This window comes from Aquila chrysaetos, chromosome 1 (genome assembly GCF_900496995.4).
Source record: "Aquila chrysaetos chrysaetos chromosome 1, bAquChr1.4, whole genome shotgun sequence".
Lineage (NCBI taxonomy): Eukaryota > Metazoa > Chordata > Aves > Accipitriformes > Accipitridae > Aquila > Aquila chrysaetos.
In genome coordinates, this window is record NC_044004.1 from 62,427,162 (window position 1) to 62,441,484 (window position 14,323).

At 42.9% G+C, this 14,323-nt stretch overlaps 1 protein-coding gene across 27 annotated transcripts in view; it reads right to left on the bottom strand.

Annotated features, from left to right (window-relative positions):
- ADGRL3 (adhesion G protein-coupled receptor L3) overlaps nt 1-14,323 on the bottom strand; it is a 529,386-nt gene that overhangs the window by 144,335 nt on the left and 370,728 nt on the right. For 26 of the 27 annotated variants that reach the window (XM_030013851.2, XM_030013889.2, XM_030013708.2 and 23 more), the window contains one exon: nt 9,262-9,342. The exons of the other annotated variant lie outside the window; for it this stretch is intronic. In XM_030013851.2, coding sequence (XP_029869711.1) covers nt 9,262-9,342 — 81 coding nt within the window. The remainder of the gene's footprint in view (nt 1-9,261; nt 9,343-14,323) is intronic. 27 annotated transcript variants of the gene reach the window in all.

Sequence of the window (14,323 nt, forward strand, 5' to 3'; positions counted from 1 at the left end):
TGGTTCTCTCCATCCCTGAAAGCTCCTTAGCCAACAGTCCCATGGCTGTTGCACCCTCATGCACACTGGCCCTATAACCCTTACAATTACATTTAAACAACCTTAATATCTCTTCTCAAAGGTAACCAAGATCTTTTAAATACTGCTTCTTGTGAGTTTTCAAGGGGAATGACCTATATCAAGCCAATCTGAAGGTGGTAACAAACCATTTGGAGCTAGGGGATAGCAGTCCTTGTCTTCTGAGCAACTATTGCAGTTATCAAGCCAAATTTACTTGGCTGAAAGACTTAAATCATGAGGCCTCTTACGAGGGAGCCAAGTTACAATCTTAGCAATGGAGCTCCATAATGTTTATCTGTAAATCAGTATTTAGTATGCATTTATTAAGGCTGGGATTTCCAAAAGCGCCTTTCAAGAGTGAGGTACCCAATTCACTGGCATACATTTCCCTCCGAAATAGATTATATTACATCACTAGGATTCCTCTGTAACAAACAACACACAAAGGGAAGAATTAAAATTCAACAATCCGCTTTACGGAAATTCAAGGGCCAAAGCAGGCTCTAACCCAAACATTTTAGAAAGCATCAGACCACTGATTCTGGTGGAAATCTCTCATTTCTAACAACTTCTGATTCAACCCAAGATGATTTCAAGAGCCACGAGCAGTAAAAAACCTGCTTACCTACAGAAAATCCCACTGCACAGCTGAAGAGCCATCAAATGAATACAAAACTCTTTTGACTCAGTGCTGTCAACAGCACTATGTCTAAGCCTAACATGATTCGCTTGCATGGGAAATCGGCTGCCTGCCTTTCTAGAGATGCATGGCTTGAGTCTGATGAACTTCAACGAAAGCATGCTAAACTTGCTCATTGACCAGTAAGATACATCTACATTTTATTGGAAGGCAGCCAGACTACACCATTGAGTAGCCCAGGTCTTTATCAGTTGCTTTTCCTAACTTGTCTTAAACCAAAACTTACATTTTTTACATTTCTTTTGTAAGGGTGATCTGCTTTCTTTAAACACATCATACATGCAGTGAAAAACAAAAACCACAGAAAATGAAAAGAATGAAATGAAAAGAATAAAGAAAATATTTTCCAGGAGAAGATGCTATAGATGTAACATGATATTCCACCACTGCAAGTATTTTAGCATACATGCCACTCAGAAATCCAAGTCACAAGTCTAAGAAACTTTAATATTTTGTTAGATAAACATACCATTCATCATCTAGTCTTAAAATAATTTTGTTCTGGCAATGGGAAACTCTATCAGACACTAAGAAGTCATCTACTACTATAAATGGTGTTAACTGGATAATTTTGCATCCAGATTTATACCTGAGGAAGAATAAAACAAATATTACCCCTGTAGCTGCAACAGAATAAAACACGTTTTCTCATTAAGTAAGAATATACCAATAATATATCAATAGTGCTATACCTGAGGTGGCTTCCTAGTTGTATTACTAACAGTCTTCCCAGATTTAGAGTACTGAGTTGCTCTCCACCAGAGTTTTAACCCCAAAACAAGGCAATACACTAAAAAAATTAAATCATAAAAATGTATAAAAGGCATTTTGCAAAGGGACCCATGCCAACCTGATCCTTTGAATTTGTACCTATTTCATTTGTGAATATCCACAGGCCCTGCACAGAACAAGTGGGATCCTATGTCCCTCTCTAACACACACATATGTTTCCCGAGGACTTCTCTAGAAAAACATTGTCGTCCTATCCTACATCCTTTCAAGTGATGATGACACACTTTATCACATACGTCATGGAGCACTTCTATAAATAGGCACCATACGACAACAGGAGGGAAGATGCAACATACAGCAAAGGAAGAAAGCAGCATGGCTGCAGTGGCACAGAAAGACTTTCCAGTGGCTAAGCTCTTTGTCTGTGGCAGCAGGCTCCCATAGGAAGTGTCACCTCACATTGTACGCCTTTTTAATGTCTCCAGACGGGTAAAATGAAGGCCAGTTATGCCTCTCAATCAAAGCGCTGCAGACCAGTCCTATTCTCCAATCCAATTCCTATGGCTTAGGAAATCAGTGGACCTGAAATTTGATCTCTCATATGATTTATTTGCCACCTTCTCCCATTACACAAATACAAATATAACAGGCATTTTTCTGCAACCCTGAAGTGATTCAGAATTAATACCAGATGACAAAATGGACCATGTACCAGGAGGGGAAAAGTTACAGTAAAAGCTCCTTCCCATTAATGGGGCCATTCATTCATATGGCCACTATTCCACAGGGGAGCTGGACATAAATTATGTATTTGACATCTAGTTATAGACGATTATATCTGACATAATGAAGTTATAATGGAAGGAGTTTGCACATTGTTTGGTTATTAAGTGCCCATTTCTTGTCCCTGCACCAGGTGCAATGGTGATAGGCCATACAAATCATCCAGAAGAAATGCCAAAATGGGCTCCCTTACTGATAAAGCACCACACATGTTTATTAATTTAACAGCTTGTCTTATGTCTCCCCCATCTGCTCATTTAAAACAGTTATTTGCCCTATAAATATTTCAGAAAGAGAAGTGTGGCCAAAAATTAGTCTGGCAGAAAAGGGGAAAAAAAAAGAAGTTTGAGAAGGGTCTCATGCTGTATGCAGCACTGCGCTCTTTTTTCCAGGTTGAATTGGTTCAATAGCTTTTTTTTCAAGCTGGTAATAGGACATTCACTTTAGATTAGTGATGCTTGAGGATGCACTGCCATAGCTGACTCTGCTTTCCAGCTGCTGCCACTGTCAGGTGGGTGAAAACTTCCACCGCTGATGGCGAGTGGCATAGCTCAGTACAGCGGAAAATGAAACCCCCTGTCAAAAGAATCTCTTGGGTGGATGGTCCATGTCCATTTTGAGCTTATCAGGTCATATGGTAGCTTCAAACAGCCTACAAAGTATAACATTTCAAGGCATCTTTAAATCACAGTTCATGCTGATCTCCATAGCAAAACTCCTTTACAAGGCAGCAGCTAGCTGGTAAAAAAAGCTAGTTAAAAAGTGCTTTTTCTTTTTTTTTTTAGATGACTAGGAATAATGGAAAAGGTATCACACATCACTCAGACTGTTCTCCCCCACCCCAAAATCCTTAAATATTTTCAAGTGTAAATACTCTGAACAGTTCCCACCAGCGTACAGGTTTTAGTACTCCTCCTTGAGAGACTTTGTTAGCTCCAGCTTTCCGCTAGAGCGAACGCTGTTATCTTATAAACAAACAGCAATGCCCTGAGGTGCCCCTCTGCAATGAAAGCACACATTCCAAAGAAATAATAGCAACAGTTCAACACCATAGTAGAAAAGAAAACGGTGAACAGCATGCAATTAACTCTTTCTGACTATGGATAGCTACAGGACATAAAGTGGGACCTTGCAGATAATAACAAGCGAACAGGAGGACTGCAGGCTGGCTGCAAGATTGCCAGGAGCCCTGGCTACTCTGGTTATGATACTAGTTATCATCAGCCATGATACATAATGAGGAATTAATAAATACGGAGCACAGCCCATGTTCAAAGCAGCTGCCTGCTTCGGGGAAATCAGTGTAGTCCAAGAAGGTGGATGTTTTGATATGGATCTGAGCCACAGCGACAGATTTTCGGAGAGGTCTGGATAAGACTGAGAAAAGCATCGCATCCTTATATCAGAGCTCACCATCTTCACAACCCAAATAAGCTCCATACCTGGCAATGCATTCCTGCGTCCGCATCTACCACACTGCCCAAAACCTACTCAGTCGCCATGCTGAGCTGTTTGAAGACTCATCTCCAGCCTGGAGGCTGAGGGCTTTAAATGAGTCCATCCATCACGACAAAAAGCAGAGTTCAAAAGAAAAATAAACAAACAGCAAAGCAACCCAACAAACAAATCTGTACAGACATCTTCAAAACAAGGCAGCTGAAAATTCACAGTACGCGTGAAGCTCGCAGTCATTGCAAAACCTTTCCATTGACCGTGCAAGTATGGTAAACAGTCATCTCCCGTACAACTGGTGCAACACGCTACCTGCATGCCTCATATACTCTGCTTGCCTGAAAAGCCACATGGGATGAGAAAATGTTGGGTGTGGGTTGCTGGCTTGTTGCAATGAGCACTCATACCCTATGTCGGAGGGAGTGAGATCCTCTGGTGGGCTCAGGACAGTCATGAAGGGGAAGCCCTGAGAGCAACCACACTTGGAGAAAAGGCTGAGCAAAAGCAAAGAAGGAAACCCTCTACACGACTGAGGAAGAGCAGGCCACTATATAGCACCCCAGCACTGCACAGGTTAAAAATGGAATAAGGGTCCTGAGCATGGGGGACCACAACCAGCATCCAGTGCATGGTCCTCTCGTGGCTCAAAGGCATTGAATTAGCCTCTCCCCAGGAAAATAGTATCGCCTTAAGAAGCTGGAAACATATAGCTGTAACTAAAGGGAAGGAGCAGGATGAGTAAAAGTGCGACCTCAGAGAGAAGCAGAGGGAGACTGTAAAGGACTCTTGAGCTGAGCGAATGGCTTTCCCAGGCAGAAAAAGAAAAAGCCTGGAAACAGGAGGTGCCTGGCCACCATCGCCTCAGAGCTGGGACTCCTGAAGAGCACCCCTCTCGTGGCGCTGGACCGGGGGAGGGAGAGGCAGGAAAGCTCGTGTCTCAGGGCCTGGCGAGCACGGGATGCATGACCCCATGTGTCGGCTTGAATTAAAGCAAGGAGTGCCATTGGGCCTTGCTGCCTGGTGCTCCCCTTTCTCTGGACCTGGGAAGAAGGACCGGGGCTGTGCAATGAGCCCAGCTGTCAGATCCTCCCACATCATCTGCAAAGCCATTGACCCTCTCTGGGACCTTTGGGAGAGGAAAAAATAAAAGACCCAGAATGTGTGCATCCAAAAACCTGCTCTACTTTTGGTAATAAGATTTTGCAGTCCTTCTGACAATTCAGGAATGGTTCTCCCTCAGACGTTGCAAATGCAAAGGGGGAGAAAAATGGCAGAATGGATCGAGCTTCTGAAGGAAGAATGCACAAAGGGACAGGCCACTGAGCTGGAGAAGAAAGGGGGAAAAACCAGCAAAACCTCTGGCTGTCTCCCTGACATGCTGCCCAAGAGGTAGGGAGAGATTCTGCGTCTACGGAGGCTGAACATCACAACTAAAGTTTACAGGAAAAAAACCCCACAGTGCCTTAGCTGGGGCCAAAACAACCTCTCTGGCTAGAGAAATCTGCACAGAAGGGTGAGAATCTCCCATGCCTCCTTTATTTGCTATAAATTTCTAGAACTGGGGACCAATACACAGTTTTGCTTATCAATTCATGTTTTGGAAATGTACTGACTTCAAGCGTATCAATCTCCACGACAACTGCTCCCTGAGCTTCAACTTTGAAGGAAAACTTGGCAAAATGCTAGCTCAACAGGGGAGGCGAGCTCCTGAGACTGCCTAGCTTTAAACGCCAGGCATATATTTCATGTTTAATATGATTCCACATATACACTAAAATCTGCTTCTATAAAGCTTTATAAATAGTTTTAGTTTGTGTATTCAGGAAGTTTAATTCACTTATTTGCTGTGGTTTAGTACCTGGTAGAATTTGAGTCCAAACACTAAATTTAATTTATTGTTATATATGATAATTCCATAAAATCCCTTTCTAAGCCAGAGTATCAGCATCACCCTCACCTACGAAACTCCTTGCTATTGCCAGTAACCAGCAATCCATTTTTAAACACAGGTTTAATCTTCAGTCTATGAGATCACAACCTGAGGTCTCAGCTACCCCTGGAATTATTCTGCCTACGGATGCTGTAAACAGTTGTGTAACTATCACGTAATCACGTTCAGATCGTTAGACTGAGAGAAGGTATAAAAATAATGGTTAACAGTGCTTTGTACACAGAACTAATTTTCAAACACCCTCAAATTAAAAAGGGGGTGGGGAATAAGAAGTGTCTTGATAAAAAATGCTGATTCAGGGCCTCATATCTATTACTTGATTTACAGTGTCGTTACTGTGTTACTGTACAGAGCAGTGGCTCAGAGTAATTACCCTGTAATGCACAATGACACTAATGTACTAGTAAACTACTGGAGTTTATACTCTATTCACTACTAGCATCAGGACTCTGAAAAGCAGGTAAAAACGCCCTGCATGCATAAACAATGTGTGTAAATGTCACCAGTGATAAAATTTTTAAAAAGGAGAAGGAAGAGGCAGTTACAAATAAATCTGCCAGCTGAGAATTGCAACTGCATAGACCCACAGGAGCACTAAAGCTGTATAGTTTTTTAATAATATGGAAAGGAAAGATGCTTTTATACCCCTACCCTGGCTCTATTTCCATTTATTACAATTAAAATTGTATGGTGGCCTCTTCTTTTTGCCACTCTAAGTGCAACTTTGCACTGGTGTTCAGCTCAGTGTGAGGGGGGATGTGAAAGGGAAATGAAGAGCATCAAAGCAACAGCCAAAAGCATTAGTGGTTTATGATGACTGTCATGCCCTTTTTTTAGAGTTTCAGCTACTGGAAATGTGGAGAACTAATGAGAGCTTCAGGACAGAGGTGTTTTTGACTCCTTTGTTTAAAACAGCTCTTGTGGTTCAAGATGAAGTTTGGAACATGACCTAAGCATGGTCCTGAGTCCTAAGGTGTCAGAAAATGCAGCCAAACAAAAAAACCTTCATAACCCTCACACACTTAGGAAAAAAAAAATAAATCCTGATTATTACAATACTGTAATGGATTTTGGGTGCTGAGGCTGCAAATGAGGCAGCAGACATGTAAGTAGAGCTACACATCCCAGATCCCAGGGCCAGAGGAAAGCCTTGCTCTTCCCCCAGAAGAGAGTACCAATTACTAAGTTTTTAACACCCCCTAGTCACCAGCTAACAGATTGATGCCTTTAGAGCTGACTGCCTCCCTGGCCCTCTCCTATTAAGTTACACAAGGGGATTTGAGTCCTTTTACCAGTGCGTAGCAGCAGTAATATCAGTCCTTCCACCCTGAGCAGCCCTTTCTTTAAGATCTCTCAACTACGGGGTGGAGGCCCTGGTGGAAGCAGTTAATGTAGCAGTTTGTGTTGGATAAACTCCATTTTACCTTCTCTGTAAGCGCTGCAACTGTTCTGCCTGACCCACTTTGCCCTGCTCCTGGTAGCAGTGCATTCATCTTGCAGAGGTAGCTATGCCCTCACAAATGGCAGATCACTGAAGATTTTTGCTAGTCTTTGGCTCTTTTATCTTGGAGAAAGCAAGGCACAGCTTCTTTGGCTGCTGCTGTTCCAGCATCCTTGAGTCTTCCATAGCGTGCTCCAGACCACACGGCAAGGATTTACCTTGACCTAAGTAAGCTCTGATTCATCACATCTAACATCAAAGACAGACTTGGCCAAGAAGATCCTGGAAGTCCTAACTGTCTCTTCCTTACTGGAGTGCTCTGCTAAGAAAGCAATGTAGTACATTTTACCACAGAACTGGAGGTTTTCAAGTGGCTTAGAAGAAGCTGATGATCTTAAATGCATGTGTCAAACCTCAGGTCAGTTCACTCAAAGCCAAATGGAGGTTGTTGACTGCCAGGAGATTGTATGTGACCAGCCCAACTCACGACAAGACCAGTTTTGGAGAAAGGACTGTGAATCCAGCATCCTCACACCCCAGCTCCACCACCCAGCACATGGTTCCACCTTGCAGAGATGCAAGAGGAACCACCAAGGAATAATACCACTGAGGTTGCTTCTGTGCAGCAAGCGTCAACTCCTTATTTTTTGTTACTGCATCAGCTAAGAAAACACACATTCACACTTACAAAGGCAAAAAACCCAGCAAATGTTTACTTGATGAAGTTACAGATCTAGCCACAAGGCTTACTCAAATCTAAGGGAGTCTTTCATGCCAAGAGCATTAACAGTATGCTTTCATTTAGCCCACAAAGTCCTTGGGCTGTTTGGAGGAGCAGTTTGCAGTTGCAGCTGCAATTCACCAACACGAAGGTTTTTCTGCCTCCCAGAATATTAGAGGTGGATAACAAAGTGAGATTTAGAAGACAGCTTTCTTCCTATTAGATAATACCAGTGTGCCTATCCAGATCAATCCTGCATTAACACATTGCATTTTTCAATCATGAGCACTTAGAGAAACACATGCGCACACAAACACATACTCGCAGCCTTACAGTGTTGGGGCAGAATGGCGACAATCACTACAAAGATCACTCCCGTACCCCTTCTGCCACTGTAGCAACTTTGGAAAGTAGGAGAAGGGAAAAATACCAAACCTAAGCTATAGTGCATCTCCCTGCTAACACGCTTTGGCTGTCCTCTTCCTTCTCTTCTACTACAACATGCCCTGTGTTTGATGTTCACACACATTTCTGGAGCTGACGAGGAAATACCTCCATATATCTGTTTGATTTTAGCTTTGCTATTATCCATTCCAAGAAGGACAAGCTGGTCATTTTGATATCCTACCTGAATATTGACAACTTAATTAAAAGGAGCAAAGGAAGTGTAAGAAGTCTGTGCCAGCACAGATGCTTGCTCTTGGGCCAAGCCCATTTCCCCGGGCCACAGGGGCAAACACTGAGGGTTCATCACAACACAGCCAGGGGATGATCCTCCAAAAGGGGCAGAGAAATCAAGGGCTTACGTTCATATCACTTTATTTGCACCATTCAAGAGAGGTACCTATCTTAGGGCTATTCTGCACTCACTCCGTACGTATCAGCTACTAGCATTGCTCCCAAGGGCAATCAGCTCACCTAAAATTTGAGTCATCCTCTAGAGTGAACATGTCTCCTCACCAATTCTAGAAAAAACTTCGAGCAACAGCAATGTGGATTGAAACCAGGCCTCAACCACCACATGACCGCTACTGTACCTTTACTCACCTGAGGGGCAGCTGAAATCTGCTTTTTTGCATCCTGCCACCAGCACCCCTCCTGCCTTTGCACTGCCATTAGGAAGGAAAGGAGGAAGGCAGAGGGCAGGACCTAAGGTATACCTGTCCCTCCAGAAGTAAACCAGTGGGAAGAGCAAAATAGCTTGTGAACAAGATGGCATGTTCAAAGCTACATAATGGGGCACATGGGACATGGTCATCTCTCATACAGCTCTCTCACAGGAACTTATTTGCTACCAAGAGTGTCCTTGGATGGAGGGTGGTAACTTTACCATGGAGGCTTTATGAACAAATGAATGATATGCACTCACGCCTACGGCTGGTTTGCAATGCACGTGCATGGAGACTGCGTCACTGACTCACCCTTTGACGGCGGTCTCTCCAGATCCGAATCGAGGTGGATTGGTGGGGCAATGTAGGAAACTTGCCCATGGTGAGCCTGCCCTGTGGACAAATAAGTGTTTTAGTTCCGCTGTTTCCTACAGAGATCTACCAGGGTTAATCTACCAATTAAACATACAGCATTTTTATAGCACTGGATTAAAAACAGGCTTGCAAGTATTTTGTTCTATTGTGCATTTTTCACAATGAACTTCCATTTTGTGGAGACACCTGATGAAAAGTTGAAAACGTTCCCATTTCTTTTGCTTTTCCATGCAGACATGGGTACTATGCTGAACTTTAGTTATACCTGCTTTACCACTACCACGTACATTTTGCACAGTGTTCTCTTAAAAGGCCATATGTCACAGAAGACAATTTATTTCACACAAGCCCATTCAATCTGTTAATCTCACTTAAGAGGGAAGCAAGCATTTCTGTGTCACAGCGATTTTTGAAGGAAGCGTGGTATGAAGTACAACTGCATCTGTTTTTCCCACCTGCAGAAGATGCAGATATCAGTTTGCAGAGCTTGGTATTGCTTTCACCTGGGTGGAAGCTTTTTGGTTCCCAATACCACCATGCAGTTTCCCAGTTGCTATAGACTCAATTCTTTTCCAGTAATTTGGAGATAACTATATCGAGAAACTTCTATTTATAATAAAAACATGTTGTTATAATTCATCTATTTACTGTAACAATTTACAGGGTTGTTAATCTCTTTTTCTAAACATGGAAAGTTAATGACACATAGATTACGATAACAGTTAGAGTAACCTTCCCGTTTCAAGTAATATTCGTGCTGCAATAAAAGCAGTTGATTCCTCTTATGAGACACATTCCAAATAATTAATACGGCTCCCTGTTGACACTTGCTGTTGTTGCTCCAAGCAATTTCCAAGCTAGCGTCACAGGCAGCAGAGCAACGGTACAGTCTTCAGGCTTCTTTGTAATGACATCCAGGAATACCATGAGCGCAGTATGCTGGTGCACATAATATGTTGAAAACATCTCTTCAGGGGGATAAAATATTAATGGAAAGAGGGAAAAAGAAAGAACTGTGTCTGAATGGGCAGGATATATTTACTGCTTTACGCTGAGTCTGACTCAGATAATTTGCATTATTAGCCATTACAACAACTGGACGTTATTCAGGTTTAAAATCTACCGACACATCATAAATTCTATATTTGCTTTTAAGTGCTTTAACATGGGAAATCTGCTTCAGGCAAACCCATAGCTAATAACGAGTTACCTCGCTTTCCCCTTCTCGTTTACATGTTAAAAATCCATTTGATTTCATTAGTGAGCAAAAGTCATCATTTAATAGCTGCTTAGTTCTGCACAAGAAACAGGCAGACGGTCTGCTCTCGCTCCAAGCTGCTCAATGTGCAGGATCAGTGCCCTTATAACCATAGGACAGGCTCCCCATTTGCTGCATCAAAGATACCACTGAAACGCAAAAGAGTTGAGGTTGGCAGGGAGGTCTGGAACTCACTTAGTCCAGCCCAAGGGCAACAAGAGCCCATGGCAAGTATCCATTCTGATTTTTAGTATCTCCAAGGATGGAGACTCCACAACCTCTCTGGGCAACCTGCACCAGTGCTTGGTCACCCTCACAGGAAAAACAAAAAAAAAAGCTTTTTCTTATGTTTAAGTGTAATTTCCTGTACTTCAATTTATGCCTCTTGTCCTGCCACTGGATGCCTTGAAGAAGAGCCTGGCTCCATCTTCTTTATTCCCCCCGATCAGGTACTTACACACATCAGTAAGATCCCCATGACCACATCTGTTCCATGCTGGACAGCCCCAGCTCTCTCAGCCTCTCCCCACACAGAGATGCTTCAATCCCTTAATCATCACTGTGGCCCTTTCCTGGACTGGGTCCAGTAAGTCCCTGTCTTGTAAGTCCTCTTGTACTGGCTAGCCCAGCACTGGACCCAACACCCAGATATGTCTCACTAGTGCTGAGCAGAGGGGCAGGATCACCTCCCTCGACCTGCTGGCAATGCTCTGCCTAATGCAGCCCAGAAGGCTGGTGGCCTTTTATTGCCCTATGGGCACATTGCTAGCACATGGTTTGGGGTTTATTTATTTATTTATTTTATATTTTTTTATCACCTGGTCTTCTTGGGACCAAGTGATCCCAAATACAAAAAAGAATGATTCTGCAGGCTTAAAGGGCTAGTCTGGAGTAAAGAAGATATATGCACAATATATAAAAGACTACAAACCATCTGTGAGTTTGTTTAGACATTCATTACAATTCAGTAATAACTACGGAAGTTTATGAATGTTTTATAAAAGCTTTTACCTAATATGGAGGAAGCAGTAGCATCAAATGCTCTCTTGTGATAAATGAAACAAGTTGCAGAAAGCTTTTATCTACTTGCTGCTGATGCAAAACACACTACTTCCAAAAAAATATCAAATTTGACTTCTGTTAGACTGTACGCTTCTTGCAATGCTAATAAATCAAATTTTGGGTTCTAATACTGTCTCTATAAAAAAGCAATGCAAACAATTGTTGTGCTTCATTTTCTGGGCATGAATGCCAGCTTAGTTGCTCTTCAGACTCATCACAGTCTTCCCATACAAGGAACAAAGGCTCTCCACTGCTATCTGTGGCCCCAATTATACATCCAGGATCATGACACCTTGTAAAACTTTTAGTTAATCAACAGAATCACATTTTCTATTTAATTTTACTATTATTGGCAACGGTGACATCTGAGAGGGTTGGGGGAAGGGAGGCAAGGCCTGAAGCAAGCCCTAGCAATGGGACTGGTACACAAGCACAAAGAGAAAACTCTGAGTCAGGAGGCCAAACTAGAGAGAGGTTCTGAGCAATGGTCCTTCTGGCTTTAATGGTATTACAAGTTCTGCCACTGACTCTGTTAAAAAACACAATTTTACCCAATGGACCTATGCAAGACTTTGAGGCTGATATCACTGGTGCAGCACAAGTCGGTTGCAAAGACTGACAGGACAAGTTTTGCCAAGTGACGCCAACTCCCAGTGCCTTTTGTGTGAATTTTGCAGTTTCAGCTGCTTACTTCAAGCCCCAGCTCTAGGAATGAGTGACTCCAATCTTCCCCTCTCTAGTTCCAGCTACTGCAGAAAAGCACTTGAAAAGGGGAATGTGAAAGCCTTAATGAAAAAAGAGATGGCAGAAACACTCAACACCTCCCTCTCCAAATCACCCGGTCCTTCAGCTGTTTTTTTCTGCATGTTGGGTCTGAGTTGACAATGGTGCAGTACCCAGAGGTGGGACATGGCCTCCCTTGCCTGCAGGACCACCTCTCCAGCTGTCAGGCTCTCATTTCTACCCACACATCTATTAACCCACAAGCCTATTTGATCGACCAATCTTCGACCTGAAGAGCTTCCCACACACTAACCAATATTGGTCTAGTACCTGTGCTTATAGGAGAGGAAATGGCTGGTGTCAGGTCCTTCCCAAATTTTGCAGGACACTCCAAAAATAACTGCACCTCTTTAAATAAGTGGGTCAATTTTTAGTTATTTAAAAAAAAGGGAAAAAAAAGGCAGCTCCTGACAAAATACCAAAGGTCAAGATGTCTCTGTTGCTAATGGAAAGTTGGGCATGCCTCTTATCATAACAGCTTGCACGGCCTTCTCCAAATCCCACCCTGACTATAACCATTTGGTATTTCTGAGCTGGCTCCCAGGTAAAAAAGTAAACAGCAATCAAACGTAATCAACAAAGTAACATGGGATGAAGTTGCCAATTTTGTATCTAATCGCTAAGGTGGGGCTCTGTTTCCCTTATTCCTCTTGCTGGCGAGGTCCATTCACCGACATGGCCGATGGCCATGGCTCCCCATGAGCAGCAGGAGCAAGGCAGGGGGAGCAACAGGCAACAAGAGCTAACTCTGGAAGACAGCGGTGGGTCAGTCCTTGTCTGCTTTTTTTGTATCATACCACAAGGATTCAGGTCTGGCCAAAACTGCATAAATGTCAAAACCATCTCAGGTGAGATGGGGCAAGCAGCAAATGTGACATGAGTAGCCACAAACTCCCTGTCTTCTGCTCACACAGCATCTCTCAATGAGGACAGACATACAGCATCCATGGTAGCCAGGCCATATGCACATGCTGTGGCAATGGGAAAAGAAGCATGTTTGGCAGCAGCAATTTTGGGAGTGAAATATAGATATGACCTTGAAAGTAGTCTACCTGGTGACATGGCCTTCCTCGGGTAGAGGAAACGGGGGAGATGTTTGCGGATTAGAAAAAGTGCCTGGCTGGCCATTATTTTCAGGCCTGACATGAGATATGCAACACATTTTAAAAAGCCAATAACTTAGAAGAACAAAGATAATGTTTTGTGAAGACTGAAGGAAACATAATAGCTTGGCCTAAGGGGTTTTTTTTTTTTAATTTTTTTTAAATGGATCTGGATGCTCACAGACAGAAAATAAAGATCCACACATCTTCAAAATTCTGCCCCTAAGTGATTTAGTCATCTACAGATGCCACGATATAAAACTACAGAAAAAATCTGCAAATACATGGACTAACCATGGAAAGTAGCAACAAAGCAGTCTCACCTGTTTATCTATTAAAAACACCTTCCCCTGATCCTTTTTGAAAACATACCCACTGTCTGTAGCATCTAACAGGGCAGACCTCCCTCCTGACCCTATGCTGAGTTTCCAGTGCCCGTGACATTTGATTTTTCTAGAGCACAACTCCTATCATCATGTATGCACGTGGGAAACCTTTCTGCCTGGTCCTTGCTCATTTTCTCCCTGAGATTTTACTGTGCACTGTTACAGAGAAAACCTGAATAGAAAACATAAGACTGGAAGATTCAAACCCCCAGAAGCAAAGAGAAAGAACACCAACATTTACTAGACTAAAAATAAGCCTTTTTAAAACATCTGATGAGAGACCTCTTAAACATCTGATGACTTGCCTCCTAAAGCTCAGGCACTGACAATGCCATGAAGATAACTAAAATCACCAGAATGGCTGGTCGTCAATTTTCCCTACTCTCCTTTGCTCAGTGCCCATGGTA